Source organism: Platichthys flesus, chromosome 22 (genome assembly GCF_949316205.1).
Source record: "Platichthys flesus chromosome 22, fPlaFle2.1, whole genome shotgun sequence".
In the NCBI taxonomy this organism is placed as follows: domain Eukaryota; kingdom Metazoa; phylum Chordata; class Actinopteri; order Pleuronectiformes; family Pleuronectidae; genus Platichthys; species Platichthys flesus.
Window position 1 is genome coordinate 1,998,447 of NC_084966.1, and position 21,481 is coordinate 2,019,927.

General features: G+C 45.3%; 2 protein-coding genes across 7 annotated transcripts; one reads left to right on the top strand and one right to left on the bottom strand.

Moving 5' to 3' along the window:
• Positions 1–222: 222 nt before the first annotated feature.
• On the top strand, positions 223–7,357 carry LOC133933216 (signal transducer and activator of transcription 1-alpha/beta-like). Of its 5 annotated transcripts, XM_062380158.1 has the most exons (26): positions 231–338; positions 476–536; positions 1,627–1,757; positions 1,850–1,994; positions 2,088–2,183; positions 2,290–2,376; positions 2,514–2,592; positions 2,687–2,778; positions 2,869–3,020; positions 3,124–3,282; positions 3,372–3,464; positions 3,691–3,750; positions 3,839–3,859; positions 3,946–4,036; positions 4,208–4,249; positions 4,337–4,426; positions 4,528–4,626; positions 4,785–4,920; positions 5,029–5,084; positions 5,184–5,278; positions 5,367–5,506; positions 5,636–5,824; positions 5,911–5,986; positions 6,061–6,157; positions 6,441–6,479; positions 6,856–7,357. In XM_062380158.1, the coding sequence occupies exons 3-26, from the start codon at positions 1,630–1,632 to the stop codon at positions 6,883–6,885; spliced, it is 2,292 nt and encodes a 763-aa protein (XP_062236142.1). In that variant the 5' UTR covers positions 231–338; positions 476–536; positions 1,627–1,629; the 3' UTR covers positions 6,886–7,357. The 5 variants fall into 5 exon arrangements, with proteins under 5 accessions (XP_062236141.1, XP_062236143.1, XP_062236146.1 ...); XM_062380157.1 differs by lacking the exon at positions 476–536 and having other exon boundaries at positions 223–338; XM_062380159.1 differs by lacking the exon at positions 476–536 and having other exon boundaries at positions 223–338; positions 5,187–5,278.
• Positions 7,348–21,003, bottom strand: LOC133933217 (glutaminase kidney isoform, mitochondrial-like). Of its 2 annotated transcripts, none has more exons than XM_062380163.1 (18): positions 20,621–21,003; positions 15,408–15,504; positions 14,971–15,089; positions 13,880–14,009; positions 13,473–13,552; positions 13,218–13,381; positions 12,415–12,473; positions 10,842–10,874; positions 10,703–10,761; positions 10,480–10,546; positions 10,296–10,346; positions 10,040–10,216; positions 9,821–9,952; positions 9,642–9,734; positions 9,133–9,194; positions 8,867–8,943; positions 8,691–8,754; positions 7,348–8,509 (listed from the first exon to the last, which is right to left on the bottom strand). In XM_062380163.1, the coding sequence occupies exons 1-18, from the start codon at positions 20,872–20,874 to the stop codon at positions 8,350–8,352; spliced, it is 1,878 nt and encodes a 625-aa protein (XP_062236147.1). In that variant the 5' UTR covers positions 20,875–21,003; the 3' UTR covers positions 7,348–8,349. The 2 variants fall into 2 exon arrangements, with proteins under 2 accessions (XP_062236147.1, XP_062236148.1); XM_062380164.1 differs by having other exon boundaries at positions 15,408–15,498; positions 20,621–21,002.
• Between the last annotated feature and the right edge of the window lie 478 nt (positions 21,004–21,481).

The following is a 21,481-nucleotide window of genomic DNA, read 5'->3' on the forward strand; positions in this document are numbered from 1 at the left end:
GTCTCAGAGGCTTTAAAAACTTAATTTGCGTTTGAATGTAGATTTGTACCATTTGTAGTCCATTTAAATGAATTGATAAAAATGTTGAAATGTTATTACGGCGGAGCTTTGCTAGTTGACGGAACAGCTGTCTCTCCGTCGTTCTGATTGGCCGTCACAAGGAAAGGGGCGGGCGTAGACCGTAAATCCGACGCAGGGATTGGCTGACGTAGTTTCCTCACAATCATCACACTATATTAGCGTTAGGAGTCCGAGGCAGAGTGAACACTGGAGTAAGAACATTTTAGAGATAAAACCACTTTCTGTCCGGAATCGAACTCGTTTCAACGCAGTTCAAGGTAGGTCTAATGACGCACTTCCGGTCTGTGGGACGCTATTCAACCTTTAGACGCTTTTAGACAAACCAGCTACAGACTAGATTAGTTTACTAGTTGATAAAGTCACAGTAATAACGTTTGTCTTGATGCGTCTGCAGCCGCCATTAGTTACTCGTACTGCGGACTATCCGTCACCGCCCACCACGTGAATTAATAACGGTAAATAGGAGTTATTGATACATATATATATATCCCAGAATGCACCAGTGGAACATGATCACTCTGATCAAGTGTGGAGTTGTGCTGGTTTTGTTACACGTGAGTCTGGTTGTGAAGGATAAAACAGATGACAGGTGTGAAATATGTTATAGAAGCTTAATAAGAGTCAGATCAGTGTTTTGCTGAGGAATCACATTAATATACTGTTAATATCTATATTGATATGTTATGCATAAGAGACGTAAAGGCATCTGTTTGTGTTGAGGTCAGATTCCTAGTGATAAACGAAACCTAACATGACATCCACCTCTTTTCAGGTTTACAGCTTGTAATTATCTAAATATGAAGTTAAATGAATAACATCTGCAGCAGAACCCTTTTATTAACGAGTTATATTTGATTCAATGCAACTATCTTCTCGTTTTCAGATTTAAGGTTGAGTCACATCCACGGTTTTCTTTTATCTGCTGACTACTTGTCTCCTATTTGGGGGATTATCAAACACAACATAATTTCCTGGATGATTTCTGATCCAAATCAACATTCATCCTCCTCACAGAGTAATTCATAAGCCTTTTGGTTTCATTTCTAAGTTTTGGTTTCTAGGGCTGAAAGCAGTTAGGGAGTAGGAGGTGGTGGAGGTGGAGGAGGAGGAGGAGGAGGAGGAGGATCACAGTCAGCACTTTTGATTTCTCGATAATGTGCAGCTGGTTTGGATTTGAGCTTGATTCTAATTTTAGAATGATCTGGGATTAGATTCAACTTCATTAGTCTTTGTGGGACAATTATATATCGAGATGAAAACGATAATTATCAGGATAAATGTCACATTATTATGTCTTTACAGTAGAAAGACTGAATGCAACACAGAAACCATGAATTGGAGAAGACGGAGCAGATGCGCTGGGATGTTACGAAACCCTTAATGTTGAAATACCATATTGAGAAATATGTCAAACCACAGCAACCGTAGTGCAACATTAATAAAACATAAACAGTCAATGAAATGGTGTTGGTATCAGAGCATCTCCAGATGTAACAGATCTGAAGGTTCTTACCCTGAATCCTCCCGACGCTGCTCCTGTTCCAGAACATGGCCCAGTGGTGCCAGCTGCAGATGCTGGACTGTAAGTACCTGGAGCAGGTGGACCAGCTCTATGACGACTCCTTCCCCATGGACATCAGACAGTACCTGAGCAAATGGATCGAGAGCATCGACTGGTAGGAAATCAAACTCTGCGGCGTGACAGACGTCTAGCAGCTGTAAATAAACCTATTTAGTTATGAGCTGAAAATACCTTCTGCCTCCTCAGGGACACGGTGTCGATTCAGGACTCACTGGCGACCGTCCGGTTCCACGACCTCCTGGCTCAGCTGGACGACCAGCACAGCCGCTTCGCCCTGGAGAGCAACTTCCTGCTGCAGCACAACATCCGCAAGATCAAGAGGAACCTGCAGGTCAGACCCTGGAGCTGATGCTTCAAACCTGGGGGAGGGGGGGTGTCAGGTGTATCTGTCATTTATTAACATTTGAGTGATTTGTTTCTGCAGGACCGGTTCCAGGATGATCCAAGCCACATGGCCATGATCATCGCCAGAAACCTGAAGGAGGAGCAGAAGATCCTGGACAGTGCAAAGAGCTCCAAGGTAACAGCTGCAAAAACGTAAAGAATGAATATCGACAGGTGGTTAATAGTGATTCTTTTAAGGATTTGGACCAAAGTTAATCAGGTGTCGCCTCTTGTTTCTGCAGCAGGAGGGGGAGGGGACAGTGTCGGCCATGGTGGTGGAGAAACAGAAGCTGGACAACAAAGTGAAGGAGATAAAAGAGGCAGTCCAGGTAAGACATGGCCTGAAATCTGGGACATTATCCCAGAGCTAGGAGAGGGCAGTAAACCTAAAGTTCCTGTTAGTGCTTCTATCTGTGTACAATGCAAGACTGCAAATGGAAATGATAAAAAATGCTTTCTTCTTCAGTTTGTGGATCAGAACATTAAGAACGTGGAGTATCTGCAGGACGAGTACGACTTCAAACTCAACACACGGAAGAACCGAGGTGAGGGAAAATCCAAAGCTGGCATCTAAACATGATGGAGTTTGAAACTACAAAGAGACGTGAGGTGTCATCGTGTGTTGTCCTGTCTCTGTAGAGATGGAAGTGAACGGCATAACACCGCAGGAGCAGGAGAGAGAGAAGCTGCTGATCGGGAGGATGGACTACGAGCTGAAGACCAAACGACAGGTGAGCAGACTGAGGTGACTCCTGAGAATCACGGTTTGAGGTGCAGAAGGTGGAAACTGGAGGGCCCTCCTCTGTCTGTGTTTTTGTCAGGAAGTGGTGACCCAGCTGACGGACCTCCTGAACGTCATCCAGGCTCTACTGTCCAACCTGATCTCCGAGGAGCTGCCCGAGTGGAAGCAGCGGCAGCAGATCGCCTGCATCGGAGGTCCGCCCAACGCCTGCGTGGACCAGCTCCAGAACTGGTGAGACTCGTATTTCCCCCCCCCCTCGTCTCTCCTCTTCCTGCTCCTCTAAGTCCTTCCTTCACACACTCTGTTCTTCCTCCTCCTCCTCTTCCTCCGGCAGGTTCACAGCGGTGGCGGAGAGTCTGCAGCAGGTGCGGCAGCATCTGAAGAAGCTGCAGGAGCTGGAGCAGAAGTTCACCTACGACAGTGACCCCATCACACAGAAGAAAACCTTCCTGGAGACCCGAGCTCTGGATCTCCTCAAGAACCTCCTCTCCAAGTATGGAACCCACCACACACAAGTCATCGATGGTTTTGTTCTTGATTAGTAATCAGGAATTTAATCTCAATTGTTTTGTGTGTGTGCAGCTCTCTGGTTGTGGAGAGGCAGCCCTGCATGCCCACCCACCCCCAGAGGCCCCTGGTGCTGAAAACAGGCGTCCAGTTCACTGTGAAACTACGGTAAGAAAAGAAAACAAGCAAACAACGGTGCACTTCATTATCTGTTTCCTAATTAACTTGATGACCATTGGATAAATTCACTTCAGCCCCGTTATCAGTCTTAAATCCTGCTTGTAACTAGAAGATTCAAACTTCTGTTAATTGTGTAGCGATACTGAGCTGATTGGTTTGAAACCTCTTCACTGTGGGACCACCAAACATTAACGTAAACATCCTTTTGGTTCAGGTTCCTGGTGAAGCTGCAGGAGTTCAACTACCAACTCAAAGTCAAAGCCATGTTTGACAAGTAAGCTGATCAATTCGTCTTTCTACTAAATGAACCCGTTTGTATTTGAACATGTTGAATAAATGTCATGTCTCCTCCTTTTCCTCAGGGATGTTACAGAAAAGAAGGGGTAGGATTTAAAACCACTTTTTATATTAAGTATAAAAGTTCCACAACTGCTTTTTAATCATAATTAAAAACAAACTCTGATTCCAGGTTTCGTAAGTTCAACATTTTGGGAACAAACTCCAAAGTGATGAACATGGAGGACTCGAACGGCAGCCTGGCAGCGGAGTTCAGACATCTGGTACGAAAGAAACTGAATTAAAACCACGTTGTCTCCATTGTAGCTTTATTAGTAGTATTTAGTTTGAGCTAATAATCCGACAAAAAGGCAAACCAGGTTGAGAAAGAGGCACATTTGGGTTTCAGAGGAGGAAACACAGCCTTTTAAATCTGGATTGTTTTCTTCTTGCAGCAACTGAAAGAGCAGAAAGTCGCCGGGAACAGAACGAACGAGGTAGGAGCCGAAGAAAACGTGGCAAAGGTCTAATTTGTCATTGTGTAGCTCCGGTGAGCTCGAATGTGTGTGTGTGTGTTTGTTCAGGGTCCTCTGATCGTCACTGAGGAGCTCCACTCGCTCACCTTCGAGTCCGAGCTGCAGCTCAACCAGTCGGGACTCAACATCAAACTGGAGGTGACCACAGATAGATTCTAGAGGAGATGACAGATGAGGCCAAATACTAAGACTCACTCTCGTGTTGTGTGTTGTCCTGGTTGTTGTTGTTGTCGTCGTAGGCCACGTCTCTTCCTGTGGTGGTCATCTCTAACGTCTGCCAGCTGCCCAGCGGCTGGGCGTCCATGCTCTGGTACAACATGCTCACCACGGAGCCCAAGGTGAGGACACACTCAGGATCAGATGACTCTCTGGGGCATCATCTCTCACATTGACATTGGCAGCAAAGTGTATTATGATCATTCTCAGACCTGAAGGTGAAATGTAAACCAGCTAATGGAGTTCTGTGTTTTCTGTCCGTTCCCCTCCTCGTCCTCAGAACCTGAAGTTCTTCCTCTCTCCCCCGTCGGCCACCTGGTCTCAGCTGTCCGAGGTCCTGAGCTGGCAGTTCTCCTCCGTCACCAAGCGAGGCCTGAACCAGGAGCAGCTCAACATGCTGGCCGACAAACTGCTGGGTCAGACCCCAGCTCCCCTGCCTCTGTCTGAATGAATCAATACAAAAGACTTTTCCTGCTGAACTCAGTGAATTATGAAAGTAGAAATGTGAATGTGTTTGTTTGCAGGAGCCAAAGCCAAGAGGAACCCGGAGGGACAGATCCCCTGGACCAAGTTCTGCAAGGTGACATATATTCACTTGGTTCTGGTCGTGCATGAGAATATTTTACCTCTGATGCATGATAGTAAGTTATAGAGATTGAGATCTTGTGTCTGTGAACAGCAGGGTGCCAATGAGAAAGCTTTCCCCTTCTGGTTGTGGATTGAAGGAATCCTGGACCTCATCAAAAGACACCTTCTGTCCCTGTGGAACGACGGGTGAGTTCCACTGGGTTCCTCCACTGGGAGGGGGGGGGGATTTCGTCTAGATGCTAAACGAAGTGTATATTTCTCTCTGTGTCGGTAGCTCCATCATGGGCTTCATCTGTAAGGAGAGGGAGAAGGCTCTGCTCAGCGACAAGTGTCCCGGCACCTTCCTGCTCAGGTTCAGCGAGAGCAGCAGAGAAGGAGCCATCACCTTCACCTGGGTCGAACACGACATGCACGGTAAAGAAGACTTTTTAAAATGAATATTATCAGGACAAATTCTGCTATTCCATCGTAACTTTCAAGAATTCCACGACAGGAAACCAATCACCAGCAATCAATTGAACACCTGTGTCTTTCTCCGTCCAGACAAGCCGGACTTCCACTCGGTGGAGCCGTACACGAAGAAGGAGCTGGGCGCCGTCTCCCTGCCCGACATCATCCGCACCTACAAGGTGATGGCCGCCGAGAACATCCCAGAGAACCCGCTCCGCTTCCTCTACCCCGACATCCCCAAAGACAAGGCCTTCGGGAAGTACTACCCCAAACCTGCAGAGAGTAAGACGCTTCTAACCCCTCAGCCTGTCAACTACTAACCACTGTGTAACATCCACAACGTAACCGGAGCATTACCTGCTCCCCAGCTCCAGAGCCCATGGACGTGGAGAACATGGAGAAGAGAGCGTACATGAAGACGGAGCTCATTTCCGTGTCAGAAGTGTAAGCAGAGACGACTTATTAAAGCCCTGACATGTTGTAATCAGTGAGGTAACGTGCCTGTTCCTCCGGCGCAGACATCCGTCCAGACTGCACGACAACATGATGCCCATGTCTCCTGACGACTACAGGGTCCTGGAGCAGGCCATCGGCCACAGGGACATCGATGCTGTGGTGAGTGCTGTGGTGGGACACGGCTGTGAAGACACACTTTTAAATTCTACTATCAATCATCTCTAAATCTCCTGGAAGCGAGCTGTTCACTTACTGTTTCATATCTCGATCTCTGGTGTCAAGTCAATATAGTTGATTTCTGGTGTGTGTCAAACCTGGCAGCCCCCCCTTCTTGATCTACCTGTGAAACTGGTGAAAATGAATCTGAGCATCGTCCATTTTCTACCCGGCTTTAAATCTCGGCTTCTGTCTTTTTTGTCGTTTTTCTTTTTCCTGCTTTCAGGGCAGCACTCTGATTGGACTCGATCAGTTTGACATCCAGGTAGACGCGGCTTTAATCTGTTGCTCTGCTCCATCATGTGTGTGTTTTAAAGTGTGTGTGTCTCCATCACTGCTGCACTTCACTAACAGTTGTGGTTTCTCCTCCTCGTTTGTTTTGTGACGCGTTGGTCTCTGAACTCACACGTTTGATGTCTTGGCTACAGCTGCTCTAATTTAACAGGATGGCTTACTTCCTGATTACGATTTCAAAATAATAAATAATCAATTGTACTTGATATTCACGATTTAACTCAAGTTAAGATGCATAAACGAGAGACACTAATATTTCCTGTTGCTTTTGTGAGGTTGTTTCTTTAAAATAGATTTACCGGCTAAAACCACCTGAATAACCTGTCGTCCTTTCCTTCTCTCCTCAGATGAGTTCAGACTTCCAAGATGAAAACTGAAAATGGACAGGCGTCTCCCTCAGCTCTTCCTCTCTTATCACTGTTCTGCTTTTATTCCACTTCGTTATCTCTGATGTGCCTCGAGAATAAACCTCCAATCGTCTGTTTAGAGAGAAAAGAAGAAAGACCTGAGAACCAGGAGTTGTTAAGTTTCATCTACGTAAATCATCTGCACAGACTTTAGATACATGCAGCTTGGTACTGGTTTCAGCTTTCACAGGTTCTGTCACTTTATATTTGTACATATCTTTTTGTTGAAAAGAGAAATTTTGAAACAGTGAAAAGCAAGAATGTGAGTTTTCCTCCTTAAAACATGACATCATCAGTTGTAGCCGAAATACGACAAGGACACGTTAAAACATTGTGTATTTAAAATAAGAGTTTATGTGACTGTGAAATATCTGTGAGTTGAGTTAACAGCAAGTCGAAAACTTTATGATTTTATTGGAAATAAAGTCAAACTCAAATGATATTTGTCCTTTTAATACTTTTTTAATATTCTACAAGCACAAAATCCAACCACGACCCATGTTCTCTGTTCGACCTGTGGAACCCGACTCGCACACCGACAGGCGTGTGTGGAGCAGTCTGTCCAGACTGGGGTTGTTGGTTCAACTCCTACGAGGCTCATAGGAACTGAAGTCACTTCCTCAGAGGAGTAACAATCATATTTGAACCTTCTACGACTCTTCTGAAGTTGGAAGGAAAGCAGTGCCGGCAGTATCGACGTGGATATGTAGAAACTTTGACTGAAGAAAAGCTTTAGACTCATATTCACCTTTAACGGCAGAATATTCAGTTCAACATTCACAGAAAATAAATACTCAGCTTTTACAGTTTTAGTGAAAACTACGTCACACAATTAGTTTAGTTTCAGTGAGACACAATGACAGCTATTCACGTATTTACACCCACTTCTCCTCTCAGGAATGTACACACACAACATGAATGTACAGTGTTCATCTTAAATAGACAAATAAATATCACGCACACGTAACACACACACTAGAGTGTTTGGGGGGGGGGGGGTACATTCCACCACGTTGTGATGCTGAAGTGACCAGCGCCCCACACTGTCTGTTCACACCTGAGTCCATCCACTGACCAGCCACTGCCAAATTTACCCAGCATTCAACTAGTGGCCGGTTTCTTCCTACAAAGCTACAAAGCTGACAACAAAATACAGAAGGAGCATCCTCCATAAAAACACTTCCCTGCTCGTGTTACAGACATGAATATAACACAAAAACAACATCTACCAAGGACATGAGGAGCGGTTAGGCCGTCTTCTAGGTTTGATCCGTACACTTAGTTATCTGGGTTGGTTTTATGTTTTCTACTGTGGCTGTTTACCAGGATGTGAATGTTGTCTCAAGTGCAGAGTGACATCTTCTTCCCCTCAGATCAAACTGACTACCTGGAGTTTTGTCTTTCAGAGTTCATGAGCTTCCTGCTTCTGTTCCATCAGAGCATCCCGTCCAGGTTCTGCTCTGCGGTGGTCTTGTCTGTGGGCTTGTCCGTGGGGGTGTCCTGGGGGCTGTACTTGTTGTGGTGGTCTTTCAGGATGGTCACCACGTCGTGGTGGCCGAAGTGGATGGCCTCGTCCATCGGCGTGTTGCCCCACCTGGGGGGAAGAGGAACAGTCAGAGGTGCTCTGGTGCTATAAAAGTGTTTCTTACATTTCCTGGAGGATCATCAAATGCTTCACATCACTTCACTCTGCACAACCTCAGCTAACAGCTTGTGTAAACCATGTTAGAAAGAAAGAAACACCCAAATGTTGTTGTTATTAGATTGTGTGTTACCTGTCTTTGGGAATTGTGTTGACTTTACAGGCCTCCAGCAGGAAACGCACAACCTCAGTGTGTCCTACAACAAACCACAACACATCAGCTCCGTGAACACAAGCACACAGATTGAACCTTCGATCAACATTACACACAGTTGAGGCTGCAGGGGGCGCTGTTGCAGAGTGTTTTACCTTCAGCAGCCGCGACATGCAGAGCAGTCCTGGAGTCATAGTCCCTCTGCTCCATGTCCATAGAGGACAACGCAAACCTGGACAAAGAAAAGTCAATATTAAACACTGACCTACTCAGGAAACCTTAAATCAGTGTGATTAGAATAAAACAAGCATTTATAATGGATTCAAATCATGTTTAATCTTTTATTCTTCTGTAGATCAGTCGAGAAAAGAGAAAAGCTTGTGCGAGTGTGTTTGAGTGATTGATGTGAGTGTGTGTTCACCTCCTCAGAGCGGAGACGTCTCCGGTGTAAGCAGCAAACAGCAGGTTGATCACCGACTTCACCTGGAACAACAACACATTTATACTTATTACCGCTTGTAGGTGCATATTTTTGTCTAAATGTATTTTTGTAACACATTAAAGCTTCGATTTGAACTTATACTATTATAAACTGCACGTGAAACTGAAGGATCAAACCGCAAAGTGAAGAAGAGAAAAATCAGGATATTGTTTTTTTTTAAATAAACAGTACAGTACAGTAATTTTCCAGCAGATGGAGCTGTGGAGTAAAAAACATTAAAGATAAGGTCAGACGGCGTCCAGGACTGCGAGCGACTATGGGAAGAGGATGTGACGCAGGGATCAGAGGTTAAAGAGCAGTTATAGTTGGTGTAGACGTGGATTTAACTCATAAGAAAATGCAGATGTTCTATTCTGCCCTTTAAAGACTTTAAATACGAGTGTGGGGGTGAAATGATGAAGATGTCTGATGGTGCTGCTGGGACTCACCCTCTGGTCCCCCCCCTCCCTGCGAGGATCCAGTTTCTTGGCGAAGTGCCTCAGATTGTCGTAGTTGTGAAAGTTACAGAGAGAAACCAGGTCCTGAAAGATGAAGATGCTTCAGTTCGGAGCCACAGTTCAAGTTTAAGTTGAGTTAAACAAACAAAACGATTTAAAGCTGATGTTACCGTGCAGAACTTGATTCCTCTGACACTGTTGCCCAGCTTGTCCAGAGGAGGAGACCAAACCATGACGCCCATCACGTTCGGTACAACCAGCAGAATCCCACCGGCGACGCCAGATTTAGCCGGCAGCCCGACCTGAAACCCACGGATACTGATGATGATGAGTTGTGTCTCAGACGTTTGTCGCTCTGCAGGATCTTTGTATTTGAACGAGTCACTCACGTGGAAAGCAAACTGTCCCGAGAAGTCGTACATGCCGCAGGAATGCATCAGACTCAGGGTGTTTCTCACGGCCTCGGGGCTCAGCACACGCTCGCCTGTGATTGGACAGAAGCCGCCGTTGGCCAGAGTCGCTGCCATGACACTGGCGCTCTCACAGGTCACCTCAATGGAACACAACTGACAGGGAGGAGCAGGAATAATTCAGATAGCAGAGAAGCAAACTTGTGTTTTCCAACCTTTGTGGACTTGTGTTTACCTGGAAGTAGAAGTCCAGGATGGACGTCATGTCTGTGCCCTCTGGAAAACACTGCAAGGACAAACACACACCGTCAACCCGTCTGTTAACACATCTGCTGCTTCACTACAACAAACTGCTGCTGCTTCATCTGAAGGTTTCTACTCCTCAGGTGAAACAGCGTCTCTCCTCTGCCTCACGTTACCTTCTTCTCCTTCAGGTAGTAGCCGATGGCAAAGTTTCTGTCTCCAGACTCGCGCTCCGACTGGAAACTAGGGCACAGAGCATGACTCAGCTCACACAGTTATATAAACACAATCAAACTGTACTGACTGAATTGTGTTGTCTCTCAAAGTCACTGACGTGTCTCTGAGTTGCACTCTGCAGCGAGTGCAGTGTGTGTCTGCAGTGACGTGGGTTTTACTCACGTGGCGTTGCTGAAGCCCACGTACTCGTTTCCTGCCAGCTTGTTCATGAAGTCCATGACCTGAGGAGCAGATGTTGATAATTAATTATTCCGCTATAAAGTTATTTTTGTTTGGAAACTTCTTTTCAAGTCGTACTCACATAATCAAACTTTTCTGCGTTGCTGGCCCCTTGCTGAAACACACAAACAACATTAGTAACACAACATTTCAGTCAACATCACACATGCAAAACCTCAACACTGACACTCAACGTTACCCACATATTAGCACTAGTGTATTATATGATTCACGTCTCTATGATATTGAACTATGACAGGAAGTTCACTCCGAGTCATCAGTTATGTGACCAATCAAACCAGTCATGACATCAGATGAATTAAGATTAGAGGTGGGACACTAGCTGGAGATGGAGGAGGTGAAAGAAAACAGTTAATCCACTCTGGGTTTCCGATTCTTCTTTAAAGGAAAATTCCAATAAACTACAGTGTAAAGTTGTGAAAGTAACTATATGTGCTGCAGTAGTTAACTTACAGTGTGGTAGTTGTACAAAGGCTGGTGAGTTAGTTTAACCACTATGAGCTTAGAGTGTGACTACACAACTACTGTGGCTGATTTATCTGCACTGACTCGTTAAGAAATGAGAGGAAATCAAAAAGGAGCCAGAGCTGTCCTGTTTATAATCCAGATGTATAAACAGTTTGGAGAATGCATGTGAAAGAAAATATAAAAGCCACATTTAAACATTCATCAACGGCCAAGTGAAAAGCTCAAAGCTCACAAATCCAGATCAAAGAGGGAGGAAAATGATTAAAAAGGAAATAAATTACCAACGTCATTGACCTGTTGCTGTGGTCATAATATCCCAAAGATCCTAATGCTGTAAAATATGCAACAACACATAAAACCTCACAACGAGCCTTGAACAGGTACATTGCACATGTGTAGATGCAGAGAGAGGAGGAGGAGCCACGCATGCAAACAGTCGGGACTTAGAACAGGATCTCGTTAAGGGTCGGGCTGATGGAGCCATGTGTTGTCTGATAAACACAACAAATACTGACAGATACTGACTGTCTGTACTCGACAAGATGTTTCCTACAGACTCCTCTCCCTGTGTGAATGTATAACAGTAATTAAACTGCTGCTGATCGACCAGACGCTGTGGTGTATGTTTTAATTTGCGTCAGCAGGTGGTGCTGTTGTGTGTTTAAACCGGCTCTGTGTGTGTGTGTGTCTGTGTGTGTGAAGGTCAGTGGAGGATATGACTGAAACACTGCATTTTTCCTGATTAAAGCTGAAAATGTGTTCGAGCTGAGCTGCTCTGTCTCCATCTACTCTCTGGACTCTATGAACTGTGTGTGTGTGCGTCTGTGTGTGTGTGTGTGTGTGTGCACAGGATATCCGGGCGATGCTGCTTCAACCAAATCCCCTTTCAGCGTGATTATCTACAACCTTAATCTCCCCGTTGAACAGCAATCGGGCAGAAACACATTATTATTTTATTTCAGACAAAGTCTCTTTCAACACAACTTGAAGCTGCAGATAAAAATCATTTCTCAAATCACAGCGTTAGTCCCGACATGAAAATAAAGATATTGATTGTTTTATACGCTTTAGGCTTTATAGCGTTCCTGAAACAAACTCTACACACGTTCCCAAACTGTTTCTGTAACATCCTATACTTCATAAAGGGGGGTGTGGATGCTGCGTACCTTAATGAGGGAGGTGCAGACGATGGCGCCGGCGTTCACCATGGGGTTGTGTGGTTTATCTAAAATAAACAAAATGAGACTCATCACAGAAAGAAATAAAAGGAGGAAAAGAAAGAGGAACATTTCAATGCTCTGAGGTCAAATCCCAGCTGAATGATTCACTGAGCATCAACACAACAAGAGATGTAACTACACAACATTCTGCTATGAGACCACTTCCTCTCTGGGTTCAGATCCTAATCTTCTTCTCAGCTTTGATCAGTAACGACAAAGAGAGGAAACCTGATCAATCTATCAGATAAATCTGTGTTTTTCATCTTTAACACATTAAACATTGAGAGATATTCACAGAGTGCAAAGAGAACAGAGAGGAGATTAGAAACAAGCTTCAGTGAGTTGTGCGATGACCTTCTGACCACACATAGTTGTGTGGTTCCTTCAGAAGGACACAGCAGTGCTTTCACCACAGGGTTCAGGTTCATGTTGTCGTCTCAGTGTCGGACGCCAACAACAGTGACTTTCAGCCTCAGTGTCTCAGGCCTGGCTGGTGTGTTACCGACGCCATGTGCCAGCAGCTTGTTGTGTTCCCAGGTGATTGTGTTTCAGTTACACACTGTCCACTCTTGTTTTATTCTGCCTCTCATTAATAATTCATCACAGTTCCAAAGCAACCAGGCCTGGATGGCTCCTCTTACAGAGGGCACGTGAGCCAGGAGAGGAAGTTCAACCACGGCCGCATGAGTCATGATGCAGTTGAGAAGCGGTGAGTGTGTGTGTGTGTGTGTGTGTGTGTGAGTCCTCACCCTCCTCGTTCAGGAAGAGCTTGTTGAATCGCAGGCCGCTGGGCTCTTTGCCGATGAAGCGGTGAACGTACTCGGTGCCGTGGTCGTGGACGGCGATAGCGTATTTCAGCGGCTTGACGCAGGACTGCAGACAGAAAGGAACCTTGGTGTCGCCGACGGTGTGTCTGAGAAGGAATCAGACGAACTGACACTCAAACAAACTCTTCAAATGTTTTCAGATCTCCTCACAGTTCAGATTGAGAGGGGAAGGTGTACCTCTGTCCGTCGACGGTGCACAGGGCGGCGGCCCACAGGTCGGGACTGAAGCGGGCCAGCTGGGGGATGTAGTCCGCCACCTACAGCACAACACATCTTTATTAAATATGCGTTTACTGGCTGTTAATATGTCAAACGGTAAAACAAGCAGATTGTGATTCTCTCTGTGCAGCAGAGGCAATGCTCCCTGTGTGAATAAATGAGATTTAAATAATCTCCATTGACCGAATTCATTAGAGAGGGATCAACACCTCATCGTCACATTGTGGTTGAACAGCATGATGCTTTAATATGAAGAATACAATGCTCACAAATTAATATTAAATAGAAAAGCATGATTTTGATCTGAAGCCAGAGGAAATTAACCTTCACGTTTCTGCACGAGGAGGAGAATCCCTCTGACTCACCTGCCCTCCAGACATGTTCTTGGCGTTTTCATACAGCTCGTCGATGTGCGCACGGAAGGGCTGAAAGTCTGGGATGACAAACTTCTTCCTGAAGGCCTGGGTGAGCAGAACAATGTTGCTCTGGACACATCTGAGGAGGAGACAGGAGACAGTTAGGACTATCACCATGATTAAGGGTTTAAGCCTTTTGTTATTTCTGAATCAGTGCCTCCATTTTTCAGAACAAGGTGTCACTGGCCTCAGGATTTCTGCACCCAATCCCAATCATTTATGTTGGGAATAGAAACCCACCAGTCCTTCCCAGTGCTTTCGATTTGAGACCACAGATACTGGTGAGGTCTGTCAGAGGAGAGATTTGTGGCTCAGCCATCTCACTGCATCCAACCCAGTGTAATCCCTGTAGCATGGGATCCCTGCAGTGAAGACACACGCTCCCCTCCACCGCCCGCTCACATGTTTCCCTCTGTGTTGCTGAGCTCTATAAATAAGCCCGGGAGCGGATGTGATGGATCCCGGCCAGCAGAGCCGTGACTGGGGTCTGTGCGGTGACGACTAAGCGCCCTGAGGAGGCGTCATATGCCCTGACTCGCCAGGCCGCCGCTCGCCAAGCTGTCACCCAGTTCTGTCTCAGCAGCATCTCCTCTGAGGGGGGGGGCTCATTCAGCAGAGGGGCTGCCAGCACAGGGTTGGGGGGGGGGGGGGTGAAGGATATTTTATTTGACATCCATTGTTGTTTTGTTTCCAGTTGTGTTTTTGGAAGACTTAAATATACTGAAACTAACTCTGGGATTGTGTACAGTGATATTTTTGTAGTTATCTGTATTTCATATTGAATTATTGTATTTAATACAAACTGATCCACTTTAAACTGCTTTATCTGAGGGTTCATTTTGTATTTTCCCTCCAGGTCACCTGAATGCATCCATCCTCAACATGGTGATGAATGATGAATGACGTGCAGTGACCCAGGACTTTCAACAGCATCAATAATTCTTATGATAGACTGTGATGAAAGATTGATGCTGATCATAAATGTGGAAGAGAAACAGGGACATTACTGACGAGTCTATCAAACCCTCCACTGAACCTACTTTTTGAAGAGGTGTCTGTCGAGCGCTCCGTCAGACGTTTGCTTCAAGGTCACCTTCAGCATCTCCATACATTCTTTCAGCCGGGGGTCTCCGGTGCGAAGCCCTGTGGCTTTAAGAGCCTGTAGAGAGAGAGGAGGAGGAGGAGGAGGAGGAGGAGGAGCACTGTGATTGAAGCGGCCTGACAACAAATCGATGAAGCTACGAGCCGTGAGCTGAGACTCCTGAAGAGGCTACAAGAGGTTTACTGCTCGTAAGTCAACCAGGGAGACATTTAAACGGTGATTACGCTCATTCGCTGCAAATCTGATGCATATTAAACTACATCCTATACATCTTACACTCTTGTATATATGTATTCATCATATTGTCCCTCTTTCCTGCTGAATATCTAATACTAACTGTCACAGTTGGTTGTTAAAGCCTCAGACAGAACTCACTGTGGTGAATTTGTGTGCAGGGATTTTCTCTTGGCCCTCAGCGATGGTGTAGAACAGCAGGTCCTCCAGACTGGGCAGGATGCCGGCTTTCCTTCTCCTGCAGGACAGAAAAACACACAGAAAGCAAGTGAGGCCTTGAGAAGAGGACTCGTGGAGGGGACGGGCAGCAGAGGCAGAAGAAAAAGTTTTTCACTGCAAGGAGAAGCGGTGACTAGAGGAAACGTGACCTTACACTGGCCTTGCTGCAGTAAAATGAGCTGAGGAAAAGGTTTCTACAGAACAACTTGATGTCAGAGACACAGTGTGTGAGTCTCTGCTCTGAAGAACTCACAGTACGTTCAGAGTTTTAGCTTCAGATTAACTTTAAAGTTTCCAGAGGTTAAAAATGCTGCAATAAGGCCAATGTAATGAAAACTGTTAAGTCTGCACTGCTCGAACACAAGCCAGGAACATGGTTAACAAGCCGATTCACCACTAATCTAACCAAACAACACGTCACATGCAATTTAATCCAAACTGCTTTTTGTTTACCGTTCTGGATTTACTGCAGTTTGACTTTTATTTATTCAAGCACAGCAGCAGCAGACACACCTGAAATATTCAAACTTTTTCAAGACAGAGCCTTAAAGGCATCTCTGTTCTGCAGTGTCTGTGCAAATCACCCGAATAAAAGCTCGGTCTGTGAACTGTGATGACCGGACTGTGGCACATGTGACGTGGAGGCCTGCCACAGCCGCTGGCAGCCTGATGACACGTGGTTGAACGATCTAGTATTATGTTCTGGCTGGTGTTCTGAGCCGTGTTTCCACACCACTGGTCTCTGGGAGGAAAGTTAGTCTTGTGTCAGGAGGCGGACGGGACGACCAGCTCACAGCAGGCTCTCGGCTATGATTCATATCAACACCAAATTGGATTTGTGCAAAGCTCCAGGTGCCCGGGCATGATGTCCTGCAATGCATCATGGGCCACTGCGTGCTGGGGGAGGAAGTCTGAAGGTAAAGCTTCAGTTGGCTGATTTTGGACCCTTGGAGAGATCGGAGCAGAAATATTCCAGTTCGGAGTTTCCTCTGGATTTATTCAGCTTTTAGGCCGAGTTCCACTTTATGTCTTTAGTCAGAAAATCTGAACAAGAAGATTGTGAGTGCAGAGTTTACCTCATACAGCGCTTTTAAAGTGTCTGTCGTGTTGGTGTTATTAAACATCATCATATTTCTTTCTATAACTTGATTTTCCACGGACAAAGTCAGAATTTGAGATTTTTCAACATGTGTGGAACGCAGCTTTAAAGGAGACGTATTCTGCTCATTTTCAGGTGGATCCGTTTAACTCAGTTATTCCTCGAACATTTTGAATTGCTCTAATGTTCAGGAAACACAGATTCCCCCCCCCCCCGATAAGGCCCAGTCTCTTCTGAACTTTCACATAAAACATTACTGAACCCCAGAGGAAGAAAACATAAGAAATAAGAAAACAGCATCATATGTCTCCTTTATCACTCAAGACAAATCTCATGCCGTCTGAATCAGCATGTTGTTGACTGTTTGTCCGTCTCTGCCCTCGTTAATGGACGGTTGACGCCTGCTGGTAAGGAAGGAATCAACATCAGAGAGTGTGTGTGTGTGGGCACGTGTGTGTGTCGTGGGGAGGAAGAGGAGGATGAAGGGATGATAAGGGGGCGAGGTAGAGGAGAGGGGATTCAAGCGCAGCCTCTGGGAGGAAGTGAGGTCATTTCAAGGTCAAAGCAGTTATTGGCTTTTTGCGGAAAATTTCTACTTCTACTGGAAAAAGACTAAAACTAAAATAAAAGTAAAATTGAAACATACTTACAAATGCAAAGCAAGCAGATCAACAACAGGAAGAGAGGAGGGAATAAATACTTAGTTAGTGACAGTGACTTATTGTACACGCAGACATGAATTTAAAAATCTAAATCCATATTGTATATTGTTATCTCAAGCTGCTGCAGTAACGTGAATCTATCACCAGGAGAAAATAAGCTTCCTCTGATGAAGTCATCAGAATGAACATGAACATGGTGTGAAATGACGCTTAAGTAACATCCTATAGTTAATGAGGCCGTGGAGAGATTCCACCTCTGGGAGCATCATCATCACCAGCAGGTTAGAGGTGAACATCTGGAACATCTGGAGCAACCTCGTTAAGCTACCTCCTCTGCTCTCATTAGTCCATCCTTCGCTTTCTCTTTTTAAAAAAGGTCACCACACAGTTTGTCCAGAAGCTGGAAAACATCTATTTTTACATCGAGCTGCACATGATGACGATCAATATGCAAAGTTAGATCTTTGATTTGATATCTGTCTGTCTGGTTCACCGGTCAAATCTCTTTATTGAGCTATTTGGACAGAATCTCTGAATGAAAACATCATCTCTCTTTCGTCTTCTGCTTCTTTTTTGTCCAGTGAGCCGCTCCCTTGTTTCCAGGGTATTTCTCACGTCAGTTAAGATGCAGCTCAGTAAAGCTGCTGCTGAGGCAACAGGTGGACACGGCTGAACAGGAATCAGACCCGGGGTCAGGTGAGTGTCAGGGACCTTTACACCCTGATGCCATCAAGCTTCCACTCTCCTTGGTTTATAAAACAAACATATAAAACCAGATATATCCTTAAGAATCTAAAAACCCACCTACTTTTGAAAGGCACTTGACTGCTCATTGATTTTTATTTCCCGCTGCCCGAACCCTTTCCACAGATCCCCTGCTATCGATGACGACATCACACTGTGAGTCGCTGCCAGAGATGACAGCTGAGATCTGATTCTGGATCGAGTCCTGTGTAATATCTGCAGTATTTATCTGACCCGATCAATGGTGCCGGTTTCGCCGCTGGTCATGACAAATTGACGGGGGGTGGATGCAGACATGAGACTGGGAGCGTTGAGAGGCGGCACTGCACAAATCAATCTGTACGAGTGACTCATCTGCTCCTCTAGGCCCTGACAAGTGCTAGGCAGCATGCCAGCATACAGGCTTTGGTGCAAAAACCGTGCAGAAATGAGGTGGGCGGGATGATCTCCGCTGCATTACAAACATTCTTAACCCCTTATTAGCCAGGGCACAGCCTCGGGAGCAGGCTGGTGTTCAGATTTCTAAGAGCATGCGTCCAAAGAGCTTTTTTATTTCTGAGCAGCAGCATCTTTTTTCCTGCTGTTCCCTTTGAGGACAGAGCAGATGCAGCTGCAGGGGGGAAACCATCTGGCGTCTTCTCTCCTGATTTGAGTTCTTCTGGTGGAAAGTCTCTGAAACTCTTTCAGGAAAGCATCATATCACCACTGCATCCTCATCTCAACCAAATACCACTGGTGGGGACACTGGTGATATAGAAACCCAGTGCCCTGCCAGCACTTTTCTACCAGAGGATAACACTTAATGACACACGCACTAACCCTCGGTATTCTTTGTCTGACACAAGCCTGGGGAGTTTGTCCTTTTCTGTTTGATATTTACTTTATGAGTTGATCTTTTAGCAGAGTCATAGATTAGTCTTTTTGGAGGATTTGTTATGGAGCAGTACCTTGATAACGAGAGGATCCCTTGAATCTTTTCCTAGAAGAATCTGACTCATCCTACACTGCCACCCCTGGTTGACAGCTGATGATTTCTCTGACACTGCAGTCTTTAAGAGAACCAGCCGAGATTCCCTGTCACTGAAACTTGTCTCCAGGGTAAAACCAGATGTTGATGATGTGCAGCAAAGCAAATGACTGCATGAACGTGACCGACTGCTGGAGCAAATTGTCCGTGAACAGAAACAAATGGGGCAACTTGCACCCACAGGGGCAATGAGGCATTTCATCGCTGTAGAACCTCTGGCTGGTGCAACGACTGGAATCACAGCTGATTTGAAAAAGAATGAGACTTTAGTTATTTTATCTTTATCTCAGTCTATTAATATTGTTCAGCTTGTGAACATAAATAACTTCTTCGGCTGCTCTATCCTTAATCCTGAAATATCATTTAACACTGTGAATACTGACAATAATCTTATTAAATACCAGAGATCCAGCTGCTAGAGTCATCCAGTCCATGTTTAAATATGTAGAGGAAGATAAATGCTCAGGGGACACTCTGGTGTTTGCAGAGGAAGCATCGCTTTATGTTTAGATTTACATCTCATTAGAATAAGAAGAGAGCCGCCCCTGCATACAAACACAGCTACTGACCAACTGACCGATACACCTGTCAGTGAGCTTCTAGGCATTTGCTTTGTCATCATGGTGATTTGTGAATATTGAGCTTCTTCTTCTCGTAGTCGACAAACAGAAGATTAATCTGTTCCGATCATCAATAGAAGGATGACTGTTCCAGCTTCTCACACCTCAGCTCGTCTTTGTCTTATAATTTGATTGTAATAAACAATTTAAATCATAATCACAAATGCTGCTTCCAGTTATAATAGATGGAAAAGTCAACAACTGGTCTAACTGGGTCAACTTGGGCCAGTGGAGGTTTCAGACATATTGTATTCTAATAGATCAATATGTTAAAAATCAATAACAAAAGAGCTGTTAGCTGCTGACCTTTCTGAGACTCATTCTCCTGGTGCATTACCAGTTAGTTAAACACAGTGTTTGTTATGGTTATACGATGAAGATGATGAAGATGAGGATGATGCACATGAAGATGATAACGATGCTCTCAGCTTCATGTCTCTGAGCTGCAGATGAAGCTGGAGCTCCTGGTAGTCACGACAGCTAATTCCATCGTCGGACACACTTGCATCTCAGCTACTTTAAATGGTTTTAATGTTATGGAGCAGGTCCCCGGGTGGAGCCTTTCCGCACCTCCGCCTTCCAGCCTCCATCAAACCCCAAACTACAGCCTCCACCGGCCTGTAGCTTCCCGGCTAATCGGCTAATCCAGCTAACCAGCATCTGTATAAGCAGTTAGTCCCTCTGCGTGATGCTCCGTGCAGAACTAGCTTAGGAAAACAACATAATTACATATTCACAGCCTGCAAGTGAAACATGACAAGAAAAACACTTATACATCTTTTACAAGTAATGTTAAGATGTATTGAAGAACTCGGCATGTATTGTGTGAGTAGTTATTCACTGGTTCCAGTAATAAATACACTTTAGGAAATGGCCTCCTCGCATCGTTGCCATGTTAAATTCATGTTTTTCCCTATGGAGTCTGGCTAAAGGTGAAGCTAGCGGCTAACACGCCCTCACACCGCGGGGCTGACGTGACTCACTTCTCCGTTGACGACTCTTTGGCGGCTTCGTCTTGGCCGTCGCTCTTGGAGCAGAAGCCCCGGACGCCGTGCTGCTTCCTGGCGAGGTGCTGCGGAGCTCCCAACCCGGCGAACGACCTCCCTCCGCCCGGCGACCTCCCTCCCGGAGCGCCGGTGCTGCTGAGGCAGGCGGCGGCAGCAGGTGCCACTCTCACTCCGCCTGTGAGCGTCTGGAAGAGCTCGTTGAGCACCACCGTGGACCGGAGGTGCAACATCTCGGAACGTGGAGGAAAAGAACCGGGAGGAGCGAGCAGCGTGACCCGGAGGAGGAGCAGAGAATGAGCCGCGGTTCCGGAGACAAGCGTCGGTTCTCCTGTTGGGTTAACGGTTCTCCGCGGGACAACCTACCTTACTGTCAGCGAGAGCTCTGATTGGACTGCGGAGACAAGTCCCTGCACCTGATTGGCCAGGAGCGCTGTCTATCACATGAACCCGTCTGTCCGCTTGAGCTTCATATTAAAACTCACATTTTATGTCGATTATTGATCAATTCTCTATTTTATATCGTTTTAAAAACACAATTCACGTTTAAAACAGATTAGAAAACACAAATATATCTTATTTAACATTTTAGAAAGAGAAACACAGCAAAACGAAGGAAGTGAATGAGATTCTGGAGGAAAATCATGTATTATTAATAGTAATAATCAGTAAAAGTTGAAAAGTACTAAACCCAGTGTGAGTTAATATATATTATTTTGAATCTACTGACTTGTACATAATCATCATCTGTTTAAGTTATATTTCTATGTTAAACTATATATCATAAATGAATATAAATGTTTGTACTATGTGGAATATATTATGTGTAACTTTGTTAAC